The 20,885-nt window shown below is 40.6% G+C and overlaps 1 protein-coding gene across 3 annotated transcripts in view; it reads left to right on the forward strand.

The window, feature by feature from the left end:
• The window catches only part of As3mt (arsenite methyltransferase), a 20,447-nt gene extending 682 nt beyond the window's left edge, over window positions 1-19,765 (forward strand). The window contains exons 2-11 of one of the 3 annotated variants that reach the window (XM_048807255.1): window positions 63-257; window positions 353-480; window positions 1,570-1,720; window positions 2,531-2,667; window positions 4,183-4,252; window positions 5,563-5,644; window positions 6,439-6,570; window positions 6,895-7,037; window positions 10,254-10,388; window positions 18,511-19,765. In XM_048807255.1, the coding sequence (XP_048663212.1) occupies window positions 63-257; window positions 353-480; window positions 1,570-1,720; window positions 2,531-2,667; window positions 4,183-4,252; window positions 5,563-5,644; window positions 6,439-6,570; window positions 6,895-7,037; window positions 10,254-10,388; window positions 18,511-18,615 (1,278 nt within the window). In that variant the 3' untranslated portion in view covers window positions 18,616-19,765. The remainder of the gene's footprint in view (window positions 1-62; window positions 258-352; window positions 481-1,569; window positions 1,721-2,530; window positions 2,668-4,182; window positions 4,253-5,562; window positions 5,645-6,438; window positions 6,571-6,894; window positions 7,038-10,253; window positions 10,389-18,510) is intronic. The other 2 variants (XM_048807257.1, XM_048807256.1) reach the window with 2 other exon arrangements.
• Window positions 19,766-20,885: the final 1,120 nt, after the last annotated feature.

Below are 20,885 nucleotides of genomic sequence, written 5' to 3' on the forward strand. Positions count from 1 at the left end.
CCAGTCGCCCCCGCCCGAGCCCGCCCCCCACCTTCGCTCTTCCAGCTCCCTTTCCTCCCTTGGCAGTGGCCGCCCCCCGCGACGCTGAGAGCCAGAAGGTCGACATCTGGAAGGACGTGCAGGTGGGAGCTGTAGGGCCAGGAAGGGCCCGCAGGGACTCCGCTAGGCAAGAGCCCTGGCCTTTGGAAGCCCGCGAGGCCTACTCCTGCCCCCTAGGAGCGCAAAGCCCAGGCTTAGAGCTTTGCCAGGGGGCAAAGGTCAGCCAGGCCTGGGAGGGAGGGTAGGGGTTGTTGGTGGAGCCCTCTCCTGCAGACACCCTTTCCCCGCCTCACCCATCTCCACCCTGGGTTAGAACTACTACGGGCAGGTGCTGAAGACATCGAAGGACCTCCGGACTAATGCCTGCGTCACCGTGGCCAGGCCTGTACCCAAGCACATCAGGGAAGCCCTGCAGAATGTGCACGAAGAAGTTACCTTAAGGTAGAATTCCCTGACACATGAAGCCTCCAGACTGTAGCTTTCCCAAAAGATAGTGATGCCAGGCATTAAGGAATTAAGCCATCTCCGCCAGGTCACCCTGCTTGTCTTGTCTATTGTAAGCCTCCCAAAGTTCAGCACTGATCATCTTAACTGCTCTGCTTAAGAACCTCCAAAGACTCCCCTCCCTCCCTTCCCATTACAGGACAGTCATATTCCTGGAACCTGACCTTCAAGACTGTCCATAGTATGGCCCTCCCTTCCTAACTGGCTTTGGCTCCCTCTGACCGTTCCTTTCTCACCGCCATCAGCACTGCCTGGCCAGAGAGCAGTTATCAATGTGGAGAGCCTTCCTTTTTCTTTCCATCTTCCCAGCTCTAGCCCTCCAGCACCTCACTAATGTCCTACCCACTTTAGGAAGCCTCTAATCCTTGAGCACCTTCTTCCCAAACTGCTATGGCACTCACTCCTGTGACACTTATTTTGTCAATTAATGAAAAATGTTTTCTGTGCTTATGTTTCACCTTCCAAATTAGAGTAAATACACCTGGGGGACAGAATTTTTTTCTCAAAAATTAGCTCAGTCCTGGGCCTGAATTAGATGCTAAGCAGCTAATGTCCAAATATTATTCTTTTGTGGTGCTGGGGATTGAACCCAGGACCTGGCATATATATTAGGCAAGTGCTGTACTACTGAGCTCTACCCTTTTTTAAAATTTTAGTTTTGGGACATTATCTTGCTAAGTTGCTGAGGCTGTCCTTGAACTTGGGATTCTCCTGCCTCAGCCTCCTGAGTAGCTGGGATTACCGGTGTGCACCACAGCACCTGGCTCCAAATGTGTTTATTCAGCAAATATTTTAGATGGTTTATTTAAATTGTAATACCTAGCACAGTGCCCAAAAATACTGTGGGAAAGCAGATGTGGTCCCAGCCTTCTTGCAGCTTCCAATTTAGAGGGGGAGACTAAACAACTAAATAGAAATATGAATGAGAGATAAGAGAAAAGAAGAAAAAGAGGAAGGTGTAAGATTTAGTGTTTTCATATCTTCTAGTAGTCTATGGGAAAAAAACCTGTAGTTTCCATTTCTCAGGTATTATGGCTGTGGTCTGGTCATCCCTGAGTGTCTGGAAAACTGCTGGATTTTGGATTTGGGTAGTGGAAGTGGCAGAGATTGCTATGCACTTAGCCAACTGGTTGGTGAGAAGGGCCACGTCACAGGCATAGACATGACTGAAGGCCAGGTAAGGCAAAGATTTGGAGGACAAGGAGGAAAGAATTTTCCGGTGCATTCTTGGAGGGATGAAGTTGGTTCCTTTATAACTCTAGGGATAATTTTAAAAGGTGGCTATTTAGCAATGATCAATTGTGCCTTTAGTGCCTCTTGTCCTGGAGGCTGAGGACTTTGACCATTAGCGGCTCTTCTGAGAGAATTTACAAAGCCAGAGATTTGATCTGATATATGAATATCATAATGACCCAATGAAGTTTTTCATCTTTTCTTTCCTTCTGCAAACTGACTTGAAAGATTATCATTGAATGAAGGGGTTATTCAAGCAAGACCCATGTAACTGAGAGTTTATGTGCTAGTATGTAGCATATCCTTCAAGGTCCATAGGAATCTTGCATACTTATCTAAGAATACAAGAAATATACTGGGGAGGAAGAATAGAAATTAATTGGATTAGACAAAGGGGAATGAAGAGAAGGGAGGGGGTATGGGAATAGGAAAGACAGTAGTAAGAATAGGACAGAACTTTCCTATGCCCATATATGAATAAAAGACCAATGTAACTCCACTTCGTGTTCAACCACAAGAATGGGATCCTAATTAGAATATTATACTCCATGTATATATAATGTCAAAATACACTCTACTGTCATGTACACCTAAGAAGAACAAATTTAAAAAATAAAGCCCCTCCCACAAAAAAAAAAGAAGAAAGAAATATACTTCTTGGGAAAGTGTATTTCACTAGTAATAGTAAAATTTTAGAGAAAATGTGCTATTTTTTTAAATGTTGATTATGAAATCTATATTTTTCTTTCTTTAGGTAGAAGTGGCTAAAAAATACCTTGACTATCACATGGAAAAATATGGCTTCCAGACATCCAATGTGACTTTTATTCATGGCTACATTGAGAAGTTGGCAGAAGCTGGAATTCAGAATGAGAGTTACGATATTGTTATGTAGGCCTATATCCTTACAGTTATGAGTAAAGCCTATTTCCTGTAGAACACACAAATGCCACCACTTTTTGCTGAACTGACTCTCACTTAGGGCACAAAACTAAACTTAGCATAACCTCATTAAGGAAAGGAACTAATCTGAGTTGCTCATGGTCCATTGGCAGCAGAACGCACTAGCTCAAGATAATTTACTTTAAACCAAACCATAATCCAGTGAGCCTAAAAGATCAGCTGGACCAAATCTGCTCATACAACACACACTGACCTACTATCTTTAGTAGAGTCATGGGCTTCTTAATGACAGAACACATTCTGAAAAATGCACTGTAGGCAATTTCCTCATTGTGTGAATAGCCTATTGCCCCTGGGGCCAAGATGAACAAAGCAACATGAGATGAAATCCAGCATATGAAAAAATGATGTGATGGAGATAGGGTACAGAGGAGAAGTATGAGGCTGCTGCTGGGGTAATGTGGCATACCATTTAATAGTAAACGTCTTCTTTGTTAAGTAAGAGTATATGCTAATGATCAATAGTATAGTAAATACATAAACCAATAACACTGTTGTTCATTATTATTATCACGTACCACGCACTATATACAATTGTTTGTGCTCTATTTTTATATGAGTGCAGTAGGTTTGATACTAGCATTACCACAAACACACCAGTAGTGTGTTGTGCTATGTTACTATGCTACAATGTCACTAGGCAATAGGAATTTTCAGTTCAATTATAACCTTATGAGACCACCATCATATTAAATGTATGTAGTCTATCCATCCCCCAAAATGTTATATGGCTCATGACCGTAGTATTTTGATGGCAAATTATAGGGTTCTGTGTTTTCTTGTTTTCCTCTGAGTTGTTGTCAAATCATACCTAAGTGACAGCATTAGGAGAACTGCCTTCAAGGAACTTAGTTTATTCACTTGTGGCTTAACAAATGTTGGTCCCAGGTTTCATCTTGTTGCTTGTTTAGCATTAGGGAAAAACAAATAAGAACCCTGCCTCCTTTTTTTCCTCTCTCTCTCTCTTTTTTTTTTTTTTTGGTGTGTGTGTTGTAGCTAGGGATTGAACAGAGGCACATTCTACCACTGAACCACATCCCCAGCCATATTTATGTATTTATACATACCAGAGATTGAACCCAGGGGCACTTAACCACTGAGTCACATCCCCAGCCCTTTTATATTTTTTATTTTGAGACAGGGTCTTTTACGTTGCTGAGGCTGGCCTTGAATTTGCAGTCCTCCTGCTTCAGTCTCCCAAATTGCTGGGATTATACGCGTGTGCCACTCACCCAGCAGTGCCTCCTATTTTTTTCTGTACATTCTTACTTGATAACAGTTGGAATTTTAAACACTCCCTATCTCCCTTACCTTGCAAAAAAAGTTGAGTGCAGGAAAGAGAGGAGGGGGGCATTCAGAAGAATGGTGTAGTTTTGACAAAATGGGAACCACCTTTAGGAACATAAAAGATTTGAGTCCTTTTAACATCTTTTCTTTTTTCAGATCCAATTGTGTTATTAACCTTGTGCCTGATAAAGAACAAGTGCTGCAGGAAGTGTATCGAGTCCTGAAGGTGAGGGGAGGGGTGACATAAATGATCTTCAAACATCATTGAGTGCTGATGGAATCAGTCCTGTTCTTTCCTCCTCAAACTGAGGGCTCAATCTCTTTAAACATATTCGCCACATTTAAAAAGGGTGGCAAAAATGTAGAGTGGCAAAACCCCCTAGATGCAGCTTCTTTTCCCTCTCAGTTTGCATAAGATATCAAGTCTGTGTGTCATGAGATGGGTCTTTGTGCTAAAAGACACAAACTTCTGAGATTTGGGGGGTGCTGGGATTTAGGTCAGTGTAGAGCACTTGCTCGGCATGCATGTGGCCTTGGGTTACGTCCCAGGCCTTTTAAAAAATTGAGATTTTTAGTTTTAGTTTAGAGAAATTAAAATATAATACTATAATACAGCTCAAATGAAAATAGGTAGAAATGATCTCACAATGTCTTTGTTAGTGTGCCATTTTATATACCAGCTATCTTCACCAACATGTGCTTAGTAAAAGGTAAACTTTATAGAATATAGACCTCTATACTTTTTTTTTTTTGGATAGTGGGAATTGAACTCAGGAGCACTTGAACACTAAGCCACATCCCCAGCCCTATTTTTTTATTTTATTTAGAGACAGGGTCTCACTGAGTTGTTTAGTGCCTTGCTTTTGCTGAGGCTGGCTTTGAACTCACTATCCTCCTGCGTTAGCCTCCCAAGCTGCTGGGATTACAGGTGTGCACCACTGCTCTTGGTACCTCTATGCTTTTGAAATCAGCTAAATAAATTCATAAGTTCTGGATCACTCATTTGTCTTGGATTAGAAGAACAACTTTTTTTTTTTTTTTTGCACTGGAAATTGACCCCAGGGTGTTATGCATGACTGGCAAGCACTCTATTACTGAGCTATACCCCCAGCCTAATATTTTAAAAATATAATGTATAATAATAACATTACAAAAAGTTATATAATTGTTAATGGCTGAGAATCTATGAATGCTGTTAAATCTTCTGTTAGTTTTACAACCACCTGGGCCTGTATTTGTTCGGATTGGTTAAAAATCGAGGCAATCCAAGCATCTTTAAGAGAAAGGCACTTAAAGGAAGGAAGACACTTGTTCAAAGTGATTTTATTGCCTGTTGGATAGGGCACTGAAAAAAAAGATTTTGGTTATTGATTGCAGTGAGGGAAGCAGCTGTTATTTGTTCACAAAGGGTCAGCGTGGTCAGCTCAAACACTTGCGTGGGTTTTTGAAATTGATCTTGTGCCCTCATCCATTTTCTCGTTATCTGGGATCAATTTAATCTTTAACCTTGCTTGGACTAACACTGCTGTGTTTCAGCACGGTGGGGAGCTATATTTCAGTGACGTCTATGCTAGCCTTGAATTGCCAGAAGAAATCAAGACACACAAAGTTTTATGGGGTAGGTGTTCTTGGTTGTTTTGTTTTAAGGTAGACGATTATGTACAGAGATCCCTCCTTCCAGAAGGAGGGTATCTGATGTGAGATCAGTTGGAGTAAGGCCAGGAGGCTGAGGTTCCGTTCTTTTCCTTTGCCACTCAAAAGGGATGTGATCTTGGGCATTAATTAATCTCTAAAGTTGTTGCTTTTCAAACTGTAAAATGTAAATAATGATACAATCTGGCTGTTATGAAGATTAAATGGGGTAAAGAATGTGAAAAATACTTGGAAAAATACAGTGTGGAAATGAAGGCAACCAGACAGAGTCCATGCCCCCTAAGTCCCCTTAATGTTCTCATCACTGTTATATTGCTTACGCCTTTATTGTCACTTTAATGGAGTCTCTGGAAGTTGAAAATATTAATGCATTTTTGTGGTTAGTCTATGAAATTAAAAGTTGTTTTTATTTTTTTGTTTTGTTTTTGTGGTTCTGGGGAGCGTACCAGGCAGTGTGGGTTCTACCACTGAGCCATGTCTCCAGACTTGAGACAGGGTCTCACTATAAGTTGCTGAAGTTGACCTTGAACTTGTGATACTCTACCTCAGCCACTTGAGTCACTGGGATTGCAGGTGTGCGCCACTGCGCCTGACAACAATATGCAGTTTTAATCAGGAATTTCTAAGCCTTGGAGGATGTTTATCTTAGTTTCTGTTTCTAGGCCTTAGGTTTTAACTAATATTATGTCATAAGTAATTGTATGAGTATTAGTTTCTTCATTACTGCTTTATGAATTGATTAATATGTATTTTTTTAAGGTGAGTGCCTAGGTGGTGCTTTGTACTGGAAGGATCTTTTCTTCCTTGCCCAAAAGATTGGATTCTGCCCTCCACGTTTAGTCACTGCCAATCTCATTACAATTCAAAACAAGGAACTTGAAAGAATCATTGGTAAGGAAAAACAGAAGGGACTATTATAATTGCAGCCTGAATGGTTTAAATTTGGTTATTACTGTCTACTGAGTGATTCTCCCAGGGGAGACTTTGTCATCTGGAAACGTCTATCATGTCTCCTGAATAATGTCCACCCCCTCCAAAAATTTGATATTTAATAAATCATTTTGAAGTCATTCAATAAGTAGAATGAAGTGCTCAGAAAGGTAGTTGGCAGAATGCAAAGAAGAATATCATCTTTATGAAATGTTCTATCCTCATGTGCTGAGCAAAATAATGCTGTTGGAGTGCTGGAGGTGAACCATGGGTATCTCTTTCTAGGTGATTGTCGTTTTGTTTCGGCCACATTTCGCCTCTTCAAACTCCCTAACACTGGACCAACTGAAAGATGCCAAACTGTTTACAATGGAGGAATCACAGGACATGAAAAACAATTAATATTTGATGCAAATTTCACATTTAAGGTAAATAAAAACACACATGGTACTGGGGCAGGTAGGTCAGTGGTAGAGTGCTTCTTGTCTAGCATGTGAGAGATCTTGTGTCAAACCCTAGCACTGCAGGAGGAAGGAAGATGTCCACGGCCTCTGGCAGTCTTTCTACTCTTACTTTTGCTTCAGGCACGTTTTCTTTTTTTTTTTTTTTTTTTTAATTANAATATTTATTTTTCAGTTTTCGGCTGACACAACATCTTTGTTTGTATGTGGTACTGAGGATCGAACCCGGGCCGCACACATGCCAGGCGAGTGTGCTACCACTTGAGCCACATCCCCAGCCCCAAAGGCAGGCACGTTTTCTTGGCCTTACATTATGTCTTACTTTTATAGCTTTGGTTTTTTTTTTTTTTTTGTACTAGGGATTAAATCCAGGGGTGCTTAACCACTAAGCCACATTCCCAGTCCTTTATAAATATTTTATTTAGAGACAGGTCTTTCTGAGTTACTTAAAGTCTCACTAAGTTGCTGAGGCTGGCTTCAAACTTGGGATATTCCTACTTCAGCCTCTTTAGCTCCTGGCTGTTTGTAAGTGAAGTCAAAAAGTACTTTCCCTATATTTGTTATAAAAAATGTTCTTAAATACAGAAAAATAAAAAAAATTAAAAAATTCAGTGAATACCTATATACCCACTACCTATTTCAGCAACTGAGAACATTTTGTCATATGTTTGCTTCAGCTGTTTGTACAAATAGCTGTACATCTGTATGTATATATATGTACATATACCCATGTGGTCATGTGCTGTGTAACAATGTTTCAGTCAAGAACAGACTGTAAATATAACAATGGTCCCATAAGATTATAACTAGGGCAGGTAGGTAAAAAATTCCTGTCACCTAGAGACAATGTAGCAATCATAAAGTCATAGCACAACATATTACTCATATGTTTCTCCTGTTGTGTATATAAACAAACCTACTCTTCTGCCAGTCCTGTAAAAGTATAGAAAATATAATTATGTATAGAACATAATATTTGATAATGATGATAAATGGTGATGATATTACTGGTTCACATATTTACTATATTTTACTTTTTATTGAAAAAAAATTTTGTTTCAGTGCTAGAGATTGAACCCAGGACCTTTAGCATGTTAGGAAAGCACTTTACCACTGAGCCATATCCCTAGCCCTTTTATTGATATTTTAAAGTATACTTCTTAAAGAAAAAAAGTTTATTGTAAAAGAATATGTTGCATTATGCCAGTAACTTGTGCATATATCTCATTATTTACTCTTTTGATTTTATTTTATTTTGTGCTTGATTTAATCTTGTATTGTTTCATTCATCATGGCCCTGGGAGCAATGAGTATATGTATTATGTGTATATACACCTACACAGCACATAGCCTAGATGTGTAGTAGGCTATACACCCAGATGTGTGTAAGTACACTGAATGAAATTACCTGAGTCAAGATGAGACCCTGTCCAAATTAAAAAAATCAAAATTACTGGGGATGTAGCTTAGTGATAAAATGCCCTTGGGTTCAAACCCAAGTGCCAAAAAAGAAAAAAAAAAAAAAAGGAAAAGAAAAAATTTTCATATAGAGAAGTGAGATGGAAAAGAAAAGAAGCACTACATAACAGTATTTCAGGGTTTTTTTGTTGTTGTTTGTTTGTTTTTGGTACTAGGGGTTGAACTCAGGGGCACTTGACCACTGAGCCACATCCCCAGCCCTATTTTGAATTTTATTTAGAGACAGGGCCTCACTGAGTTGCTTAGCACCTCACTGAATTGCTGAGGCTGGCTTTGACCTTGCGATCCTCCTGTCTCAGTCTCCTGAGCCACTAGGATTACAGGAATGCACCACTGTGCCTGGCAGTTTTAACTGCATCATGGAACTCAAGAGTTTTAGAGTTTAATGATAACACAATTTACTCTTTGTAGGGTAGACTTTGTTTTCTCAAGATGGAAAAGTATTGACTTTGGAATCAGATACCTGGGTTCAAATTCTGCCTCTGATATTTATTATTTGGGTAAACTAGAATAAGTCACCAAAATTATAATAGAGCAGTTTGCTCTACTACAAAGTAGGAATAATAATAACCAATTTTGCTAAGTTTCTGTAGAGATTAATAATCATATAGCAAAATACCTGGTACATATATACTGAAATATCAGTAAATAAGGTGCAGCCATTATTTGTTCCAAAGATAGAAGGACTTAACTGTCTTCATCTTCTGAGTTTTTGATCCAAATCTTATCTTCATGATTATTACACACTGGTGGAGTGGAACCCTCAGTGTTGCTTCAAGTGCTACTTGGTGTACAGTCAGGTCCCTTGGAGTCGCATAGCAAAGTGGAAAGGACTTTGAGGTCATTATCTGCTCTAGGGGCTTTCAAAACAACATTTTAATAGCATTTAAAAAAAAAATCTCCTTTAAAATACCATGTATCAGGGGCTGAGGTTGTGGCTAGCGGTAGAGCACTTGTCTAGCACGTGCAAGGCCGTGGATTTGATCCTCAGCACCACATAAAAATAAATAAAATAAAGGTATGTATATATGTGTGTGTGTGTGTGTGTGTGTGTGTATATATATATATATACACACACACACACACACACATACATACACACACACACACACACACATATATATATATATATGTATATATATATAAAAGTAAATTGTTTAAAAAAATACCATGTGTCAGGCATTGCTTTACATAACCCATACCTCCCAGGCACTCTGGGACTCAAGGAAATACTATTTAAAAACCACTCATCCGGGCTGGGATGTGGCTCAAGCGGTAGCGCGCTCGCCTGGCATGCGTTCGGCCCGGGTTCGACCCTCAACACCACATACAAACAAAGATGTTGTGTCTGCCTAAAACTAAAAAAAATAAATAAATATTTAAAAAAAAAAAAAAAAAACCACTCATCCAAAGCCCATCCTTTAGTAATAAATTCAGTGACATTCAGCAGTGATTTCTACATCTGTCTGAGATACTGGAACAATAAATGTCCTTCTTTAGCACTGTCACCAAAGAAAGATTAATTATGACACTGTTCAGTTTCATCTATGAATACACATGAAATTAGTAGCAGGGTCTGAACATGAGAGAAAGCTACATCAGAAGGTATGGTGTGGTCTTTTAATCCTAAAATACAATCATTAGTAAAACTTCTGGGCATTTTCCTTCTAATGAGACAAATATTTGTTTTATGCTGCTCTTTAGGAAGGTGAAATTGTTGAAGTAGATGAAGACACAGCAGCTGTCTTGAAGAATTCACGATTTGCTCAAGATTTTCTCTTCAGACCAATTGGAGACAAGTTGCCAGCATCTGGAGGCTGTTTTGTGTTAGAGTCAAAGGTTGGTGTGACTTTCAGTTCCCTACCTCAGAGAACCATTTTAAAAAATCATCATACAGCTGGGCCCAGTGGCATATACCTGTAATTCTAGTGGCTTGGGAGTCTGAGGCAGGAGGATCACAAGTTCAAAGCCAGCCTCAGCAACTTAGCGAGACCTTGTATCAAAAAAAATAAATAAATAAATAAAAAGAAATGGAGGGGCTGGGGATATAGCTCAGTTGGTAGAGTGCTTACCTCGCATGCACAAGGCCCTGGGTTTGATCCCTAGCACCACAAAAAAAAAAAAAAAAAAAAAAAAAGAACTGGAGATGTAACTCTGTGGTAAAGCACCCCTAAGTTCAATACTCAGTACCAAATAAATAAATAAATAGTATTTTAATTTTGATGAACTCCAGTTTATCTATTTTTTCTTTTGTTGCTTGTGCTTTTGGTGTCATATCTAAGAATCCATTGCCAAATCTAAGATCAGAAGTTTATTGTTTTCACAATTTAACTTAACATTTTTTTGTGGTATTGGAAATTGAACTCAGGAGCATTCTACCTCTTAGCTACATCCCCAGTCTTTTTATTTCTTTATTTTTGAGACAGGGTCTCACCAACTTTCCCTGGCTGACCTCAAACTTGTGACCCTCCTGCCCCAGCCTCCTGAGTAGCTGGGATTAGAGATGTGCGCCACCAGGCCTGGCTCACATTTAAATTTTTAAATCCTTTTTGGAATTTATTTTAACATAAATATTGAGGTGGGATGATAATATATATGCAACCTGTTACTTGCATGCGTTACTCTAAGGGAATTTGGAAACAGTGCTTTCCAAGTGAATGTCCATATGTCTGATCTCATACTGTCCCCAGTCTAGGCCCCATTCGAGTATGTGAAGTGCTTTGTGAAGTCCCAGGGGACAACAGGCAAGGTTAACATGGACTAGTAGTCATCATGTCCATTCATACCAAGTTGCAGAACAAAGAATATGTAATTGAGGTTCTGTGTAGGTCCAAGATCAAGTTTCCCAGATAATATACATCTCAAAGAATTAGGGTTTTACCCAGTTTAATGTGGATGAATTTGATGGCTGAGAAGTAGCTCATCTCCAATGGCTATGGGATCAAATATACTCCCAATTGTGGTCCCTTGGACAAGTGGCAGGCCCTGCACTCAGAAGGGCTTCCACTGTGTTGCCCCTCTGCAGTCACACTCAATAATATATCCTTTATCCTGTCCCCCCAAATTTTTTCCCTGATATTAGCTAGTTCAACTTTTCTTATTTATTGAATAATCATCATTTCTCCACTGTATCCTAATTTCTTAAATGTGTATTTAGGACAGTAGTATTTTAAAATGAAGCTGAGCTTTGGCGGCACTTGCCTGTGATCTTTGTGACTCCAGAGGCTAAGTCAGGAGGATTGCAAGTTCAAGGCCAGACAGGGAAACTTAATGAGACTGTCTCAAAAAGTGTTGGAGGGGAGCCTGGGGAGGTAGCTCAGTTGTAGAGCACCCCTGGGTTCAATCCCTATTACATACATACATACACACACACAAAAAAAGATTATTTTCTAAAATATTTTAGCTTTATATTTAGAATTATTCTAGTAACTGCTTTATTGATATAGTATTTTCTAAAGTATTTTATCACAACTTATGCCAAGTAATCTCTCACAACTACTCTATGAAGAAGGCAGATAAGTAGTTGTGGCAGATACAAGTGTCCCTTTCTTTCCCCCTCATATATTTTTACTTTTCTCCCATTCATGCTCTTATAATTATTTTACTGTTCCTTCATTCATTTGTAATATTGTTTTGTTTAGAATAGGCTTAGTAATGGATTACAAGCTTGCTTTTATCTGCCAGGGCTGCTCCCAGCAGTCACCAGGTCCTAACAGTAGTAATACACCTCAAGGCACTGAACCTTGGAAGTCCAAGGAAATGAGATTCTGTTGTTGCTGGGGCAGGATGGTAGCATAGCATGGCAGTCAAGCACACAAGCCTTGGACTCCTAAGTATAAATGCTATTCTGCCACTCAGCTCTGATCTTGATAAGTGACCTAACCTCCTCAAACTTTATGTGTATTAGGGAAGTAATAACTTCTTCCCTCAGGTCATGAGGAACAAATGAAATAAGCATGTGAAATGCCTCTCCCAGTGCCTGGCACAGAGTACATACCCAAGAAACAGCAGGCATAATTATGGATTGTATACAGAAATAATCTTGGTTGCTTAGACCTGTGTTCTAAGTATTTGAGTTCTGACCAGAATCTTTTGCAGAATTCTTTTGTTGTTCTCCCATGTGTTCTATCCTCTGGCCTCAGAAATTCTGCAATCTTTTTCTATGAATTTTTCTTTTCTGTTGCTTTTATTTATTTATTTATTTATTTTACAGTGCTGTGTATGGAACCCAAGGCCTCCTGCATGCTAGGCAAGTGCTCTACTGAGCTCCATTCCCAGCTCTTGTTGCTAGTATTTTGTAGTAATTTTGAATACTTTGAGTGTACAGCATTGTACAAGTATCTCTTGTATGTTTTTCCTCCCTGTTTTGTTACCTCATAAATAGTCTTTTACAGTCCTGTTATGGAACAACCTAGTCTCTATATAAGGACGGGCCCCATGGTTCTGTGGGACCAAAGAAAGAGAGACAGACAGATCCAGAATTGCACAAAATGCCATTTATTGGGGAAATTACTGAGTGAAGGTATGATCTTGAGCAGCAACAATATGAGGTGGATCCTCAAAATTTGGTTTAGAAAGAGGAGCATATATATGTGTTAGGACAAAAATGACCTCATCCTAACTACAATGTACCTGTTTTATCTTAAGCTAGCAGCAAATAGTCAGGGACATCCCAGGGTTCTGTTGTAAAACTCTACCGTACCACTCTAATGGTATTGTCCCGTGGTACTTTGCTAAGAAACTATGTAGAAAAAACTGACTAGGGCTACCCTGGGGCAATCTTGATGGTTATGACTCATGGCGGCAGCTGTCAAGCTGAATCCATGCATTTCATCCCTTACTCCAACTCTTATAGCCTTACACACATACCCTCTTCCCTTGACACTGGAATCACAAGAGTAGTTCACCTTCACTTGTCAGGGGAGAGGCAGTGGACATTCCAGGTTCTGCCTCGAGGTTATCTGCACAGTCCTCCTCCTGTCCCTGCAGGTAGCTGGGGACCTCATTCTCTACTGATTCTATCTGATTCCATTGCATCAATGATACCTTGTTAACTGGTGAAGATTGTACTGTATATTCATTTATGCATGAAGAAATGGGCTGTCTACCCCCAGGAGATCCAGGACCCTGGGTCATCCCTGGTGTTCCTAGGGGTGGTCTGGTCATGTAAGACCGATTTGATTCTAGGCATGGTACCAGATAAAGTGCAAACCTTCCCTTTACCCAGTATGGTAAGAATATACAGGTCTGTGTAGGGATAGCCCACAGGCAGGCTCTAGGTCTCCCGTACCAAGCTTGCCAATGCAGTTAGATAACATCTGTACAGCAAGTGGCATGAGTTGAGCTCTCGGGCAAGAAAGAGGATGAAAGTTACCTGTAGGTTTCTAGTCTCAACTCTAGAAAGAAACTAAACCTTCTTGAGAATAGTAATTTCTAGCAATGTACAATATCCTGAAGTCAACTTAAGTCTCAGGGCAAACTAGCCCATGTGTTAAGGGGTAGGGACCTGTTTTATTAGCCTCAACCTGCTATCAGGCTGACCCCCACTGTTCATGAGCTGTGGATGCCAATAAGTCTAATTATCTATGAAACTGCCTCATCACCCCAGTTGGCCACAGCAGGCCTATGATCTCACAAGGCCTAAGATCTCACATCTTAAAATGTCCGGGATATAGATTAATCCAACAGGTGCAACCCAATTGTCTGGGCTGCTATACCACTGATACCATGTAGCTTAAGACAGAAGAAAATCAGAGCAGCTAATGGCAGAATTAGGGCAGTATGGCTGGTGGTCACTCATGGGCCATGGCTGCTGGTTGTCTGTACCAACAGCCGGGTGGTGTATGGAGGCCTTACAATGTGGCTGGCACAATAGCGAATGAGGAAATGGTCTGTTGGTCTCAGGCAAACCTTTCCTAGCAGGAGAGCTTATCACACTGCCACTGTCAAAGGTCTTGAGCAGTTAAGTGTGATGTATGGGTACCTGAGCCAGATTGACAGTGACCAAGGCACCCATTTCACAGTACATGCTGTCCAAATTGGGCCCAAACACATGATGTGTCATGGCACTCTCGCTTGCCGTGTAGCCCTCAAGCAGAGGGGTTGGAGTTCCCCCACTCCCTGTGATTAGGGCCAGGAGGTGCAGATTTACCTTTACAACACCCTTTTTGTTCTCCTCCAGAGCTGTGATGATATTCTTACTGGAACCTGTTCATTTATCAAACCCAAATTAATGCCTCCTGACTGGTTTGGTTCCTGCAACTTCTGGTAGAAAAGGTTGACTGTTGTTATTGTTTACACAACCACTCTCTGTCTCTTTTTGTGCAAAGAAGCAAGGCAGGGTGCATCTGTTTCTTTTACCGGGGGAATGTTGGGCACTGAAGCTTAGGCAGATGTATCACCTGGTTTAATGTCCTATAATTGACAGCCATTCTCTTAAGTTTTATCTGGCTTTTAGCCAAGTGGACAGGGCTAGTGGAGGCACTGTGACAGGTTGTAAACTCTCAACCTAATTCTTTTATCTCTTTTCTAGTCTCAGCATGTCTACCTGACAGTTTGAACTGCCTGGTGTGTCGTACCTACCTCAGGGCAGAAAGGCTAGCAGGCTCCTGCTTGGCTTCCCCCTCAGTGTCACCTTTGCTCCCCGATCCCTGAGTCAGAATTCCCCCATGGAGGTCTGTAATGTCTTTCCTGATACAGTATCTGTCCCAAGAATGCTCTCAGGGTCTGGAGAGGTTGCCCCAAACATGGAGCTTCTTCTCTTCTTGGTATAGCAATACTTGTTTTACTCTGATGGTTTTACACCAGATCTAGAAGAATTACCTAGGACCCTGGAAAACATTCTGGGTTACCACAGATTAGTGTACAGTCAGTGCCCGTATCTGGTACAGTGATGGTTTTTCCCTTGTTCTGCCCTGCTAGTCACAGGGAGTAGGGGGATTCCAACCCATGGTAGCAATGCCGGATCAGAAGCTACTCATCTTCCTCCATAGATAAGTAATGTTGGAACTGTTGTTTAGGCTTAAGATCTTTCTAGAAGACTGCCACGTTATCTACCTTTCCTCTGCAGATGCTGGCACCAAGCAAACATGCCGCATCTGCTTTCTGGTTATCTTAACCAGCCCTACATTTCTTTTCTCTCGTATTTTTATTTGTCCCCTTTTCCTATTAGACTTTGTGACAGGTCTCACCCTGTCCTGGTCATGTTCAGTCTCCCAAGTTGGCATAGCCTCATCCACATTGTAAACATCCCGTGGAGACAGGAGGGCTGAGGAGGGGGAAGAGAGGACCTTCCAAATGCCATTCTCAAAGGGCATTTGGAACAAATTCTGGTTGTAAAAAGGCTTTTTATCCAGGTCCTTGAAACACCTGGATGTAAATGGCTTGTCAGATGCCCAATTTCGGCAGAATATCCTGGGCTTCCACTATACTATCCATAGTCAGCCTTTCCCCATAGCTGTCCCTCCGTTTCTCCTATTCTCCTGGGCATCTGTAACCACCCTGTCACTCTCAACTTCTATAAGATCTTTTTTTTTTTTTTTAGATTCCACATAAGAGTGACATCATGTGGCACTTGTCATTTCTGTGCCAGGTGTATTTCAGGTTTCGAGTTTTTCAAATGGGAATAATTGACACTGGAGGAAGATCTAAAAAATCAAACAGCTGTGTGACCTAGAAATGTAACCTTGTGCTCTTGGAGGAGGGCGTTCTTATCTTTTTATGGAAGACTTTGATGATTAACCCTAGTGTCTGCCCAGCACCAGGATCTGGTAGACTTGTCCCCCATCGTTGCCTCAATGGAGGAAGGAATGGTGCTGCCTCTTACTGTGGGTTCACTCAGGGGAGACTTTTTAAGAACCTTTTTACCTTTTCTTTTCTTCTTTTTTAATACTGATAAAGTGTATTTTGGTATTAAAAGTTACTAAAATGTAGCATCTGTAATTATACAAATTGAATTTGTGCTATAAACTATTGCCTCAGGTTATAGTCATTCCAGTAACAACATGAGTAATGATAGCAGTGACATAGGGGAGCTAATTTTCATGGAGCAATTAGAATGTTCAAGACACTATATCAGCTGGACGCAGTGGTACACGCCTGTAATCCTAGGGATTTGGAATCTGAGGTAGGAGGAGTGCAGGAGGATCACACGTTCCAGGCCAGACTGGGCATCTTCCCAAGACTCTGTCTCAAAATTAAAAAAAAAAAAAGATCTGGGGATGTAGCTCAGTGATAGAGCACCCCAGGTTCAATCTCTACTATCAGAAAATAAATAAACAAAAAAAAGTAAAAAAATACCATGTCACTTAGTCCGCATAAAAACCTTTTTTTGTTGTTGTTTATTTTTTATTTTGAATTTTACTTTTATTTGGTGTAGACAGCAAAGTATTTCAATGCCAGATGAGGTTGGGCTATCAAGTAAGTTACAAAGCAGAAAAACAAATGGGGTTTTCTCAACTTTTTGTTTAAGAGTTGTGAATAAATTATTGTGGGACTGAAAATTTTATTTATAGTTTATTTCTTCATTTTGTGTCTTGTACCAACAACACCATTATTATGTAAACTAGCTAAGATTTTTTTTTTTTTTTTTGTACTGGGGATTGAACCAGGGGCACTTTACTACTGAGCTACATCTCTAGTCCTTTTTTATTTTTTTAAATTTTATTTTATTTCGGGGCTGGTGTTGTGGCTCAGTGGTAGAGCACTTGCCTAGCATGTGTGAGGCCTTGGGTTCGATCCTCAGCACCACATAATAATAAATAAATAAAATAAAGATATTGTGTCCAACTACAACTAAAATTTTTTTAATTTATTTAAAAAATTCTTTTTAGTTTTCAATGGACCTTTATTTTATTTATTTATATGCAGTGCTGAGAATCTAACCCAGTGCCTCACAATTGCTAAGCAAGTGTTCTACCATTGAGCCACAACCCAGCCCTTTTTAAAATTTTTATTCTATTTTTATTTTAAGTTGTTGATGGACACACAATACCTTTATTTTATTTGTTTTTATTTTTATGTGGTGCCAAGGATCAAACCTAGTGCCTCACCCATGCTAGGCAAGTGCTCTACCACCGAGCCTCAACCCCAGCCCAATTTTTTTGTTTTGAGACAGGGTCTTACTAAGTGGCTGAGGACCTCACTAAGTTGCCAAGGTTGGCCTTGAACTTGGAATCCTTCTGAATCACTGGAATTACAGGCATTAATTCCGTGCCCAGCCTCAGAAGGCCATTTAAGACATTCAACAACTTGACCTTAGTACTGTCCTCATGGCAGTAGGTACTCCACACATAGAATTAACAAGTATCTGTTGCACAGGGCCTTACACACAGTAGACACTACATAAATGCAGAGGGAAGAAAGGGGGTCTCAGAGTGCTGAAGTCACCTGCCCCTTATAATAACCTTTATTATCCTCATCTTACAGATGAAGAACTGAGGCTCAGAAAGATAAACTTACTACACCAAGGTCACACAGCTAGAAAGTGGCGAATTTGAACCCACGTCTGGTTCTAGAAGCAGCAGCACCACGTTTAGTCAGTATGTTGCACTGTCTCTCCACAGTCATATTTTTCCTAGAATTACCTACCTATAATCCCAGCTACTTGGGAGGCTGAGGCAGGAGGACTGTGAGTTCAAGGCCAGCCTTAGCAATTTAGTGAGACTCTATCTCAAAAAAACCCAAACCAACTAACATTAAAAGAGAAACAAACCAACCAACCTAGCGTTGAGTTATAACTCAGTGGTAGAATGCTTGCCTAGCATGAAGGAGGTCCTGTGTCCAAGCCTCAGCAACCAGGTTGGGGGGGGGCAGGGGATAAAACCCCCCAAAGATTTAAATGAAATTTACCTTGAAAGTAGAAGATTCAAGTGTGCCTTTATGGTGCCAAATGGAAATATAAATGTTGGGTACATCAAAACCTCTCTAACTTGTTCTTTCATTTTGATTTGCCCTTTGACAGGATATTATCACAGATCCATTCAAGCTTGCAGAAGATTCTAACAAAAAGCCCAAGTGTGCCTCCAGTGTTGTTGGAGGCTGCTGTGGCAAAAAGAGAAGCTGCTAAATAAATCTACAACCAACTATGAGACCACGCGACTGAAGAACAACAGGCTGCATGTTTTTAGCTTGCTCTTCCCCATAGCACATAGGAATAAATGGTAAAAAAGGCAAAATGTTTTGGATTACTAATAAAAAAAAAGTGAATTATTTTAGAAGGTGTTGATTAAAGGTTCACAGCAAATCACCTAAAGTTTAGACTAGTTAAGCTGTTTTATTCTATTTCTTCAGTAATTCAGAGTTCTAGTGCCACCTAGTGGTCAGAAGTGGAACTGAGTGAAGCAGTCCTATGGCTGGGCCAAGGGGCAAGAAAGGCTTTGGAAATAGAGTTGGCAGAGGACCTCAGGAAGAACGTCTTTCTTCTGGCCTGCTGGGCAGCACCTTTTGGACTTTTCTCCATGTTTTCTCTAAACAAATCTACTACTGAAGTCAGGTTAATCATGCCAAAAAATTGGCAAGTCAAATTTGATAGGCATGCTCTTAATAACTCATTTTTTGGTACTGCAGATTGAGCCCAGGGATGCTTTACTACTGAACAACATCCCAGCCCTTTTTATTTCCTTATTTTGAAATAAGTGTTGCTAAGTTGCCGAGGCTTCCCTCAAACTTGCGATCCACCTGCCTCAGTGTTGAGAGCCACAGCCGAAGGGGCCCCAGCAAACTTCCAGCTGCCGGCTGATGATTGGCTCACAGCGGCCCCAGCAACATCTAGCTGATTGGGCTCCTCTGCCGTGATGCTCATTGGGCTGTTTCCCTGCCCTTTCAGACCACGGAGCTGCTCATTGGGGGACGTTTTTGGCTCCGCCCATGTGACCCAGCCAATCGGCCTCAAGAGCAGGAGGATTGTGGGAGGTGGAGAGAAGCTGGTGTTGGAGGGAGAGGCTTGTGGGAAGCCGCTGGTGGCAGTTGAGGCTCTGAGGGTTTTTCCTGAGAGGCTGTTTTGTTTGGCGTGTGTGGTTCTAAAAATAAAGTTCCTTTCTTTTGACAAGTGGCTCCTGAATGGTGCCCAGCCAGACTGCGGCACCTCAGCCTCCTGAATTTGCTGGGGTTACAGGTGTGTGCCACTGCACCCTGTGAGATTTTAAACCAAATACTTCTATCTTTTTCTTTTTGTGCAGTTGAATGTAGAAAACAATGAATAAAATTGTTGACCCTAATGATTGATGGCATAGTGACTATCTGTGGGAAATCCTAAGTGGATCAGGAATAAAGTTCCATTGTTTTTAAGGAGAGTTAAGAGAAGGTAAAGATGGTAGCTTTTCTCCTCCTTTGTAAAGCTCCCCTGGTTAAACTTTTAGGAAAGTGTTGGATTTAGTTCTGGATTCCATAGTTAAAGAAAAAGGTTAAGAACATTGAGGGGAGATTCGGTGATGATTAAGTAAGTTGAAATCCAGCTGTACTTTGAAGTTTTTGTCCAGGGACACAGAAAAGGTATAAGTCATGGTCCTTGTCATAATGCTAATCATGCCAAAAGATAACTCAGAAGCTGATAACTCATTTTTAAATAACAGCCTTCAACCAAAGAAGGGTTTTAAAACCTCAGCCAGTTGCTCTGAGCTCTGTGCAATAGAACAGGGGCGTGGGGAGCTGGCAAGGCCCAAGGAAAACTTTTTTTTTTTTTTTTTGGTACTGGGGATTGGACCCAGGTGTGCCTAACCACTGAGCTACATTCTCAGCCCTTTTCATCTTTTATTTTGAGACAAGGTCTGGTGAGTTGCTTATGGCCTCACTAAGTTGATGAGGCTGGCCTCAAACTTGAGATCCTCTTGCCTCAGCCTTCTAAATTACTGGGGTTATAGGTATGTGTCACCATGCCTGACCCAAGAGATTTTTTTATTAGTAGTTTGAAAATCTTTTGGCCTGTAAAACATTGAAATAGATTCTGACAACAGACTCCTCTTTTTTAAAAGAAAGCTATTTAATAGGGACTGGAGATATAGCTCAGTTGGTAGAGTGCTTGCTTCACATGCACAAGGCCCTGGGTTCACTCCCTGGCACCTAAATAAACAAATAAGTAAATAATAAAAGAAAGATGTTCAAAATAAGAAATTCTGGTTTCTAAGTAAGTTCAACTCTAGTTTCTTATTTGCTGCTACAGACAAAGGAAAGAATAGTGTTTTTGTTTTGTAGTTGTTGTTTGTTTTGTGATACAGGGGATGGAGCCCAGGGCCTTGCACATGCTAGACAAGCACAGTATCACTGAGCTACATCACCAGCCTTAGTGGTACCTTTTAAGCACTATTCATCTTGGTGATCTTGATTTTAAACAGTGCTTTA

The sequence above is a fragment of the Marmota marmota genome, unplaced genomic scaffold (genome assembly GCF_001458135.2).
Source record: "Marmota marmota marmota unplaced genomic scaffold, marMar, whole genome shotgun sequence".
Taxonomy (NCBI): domain Eukaryota; kingdom Metazoa; phylum Chordata; class Mammalia; order Rodentia; family Sciuridae; genus Marmota; species Marmota marmota.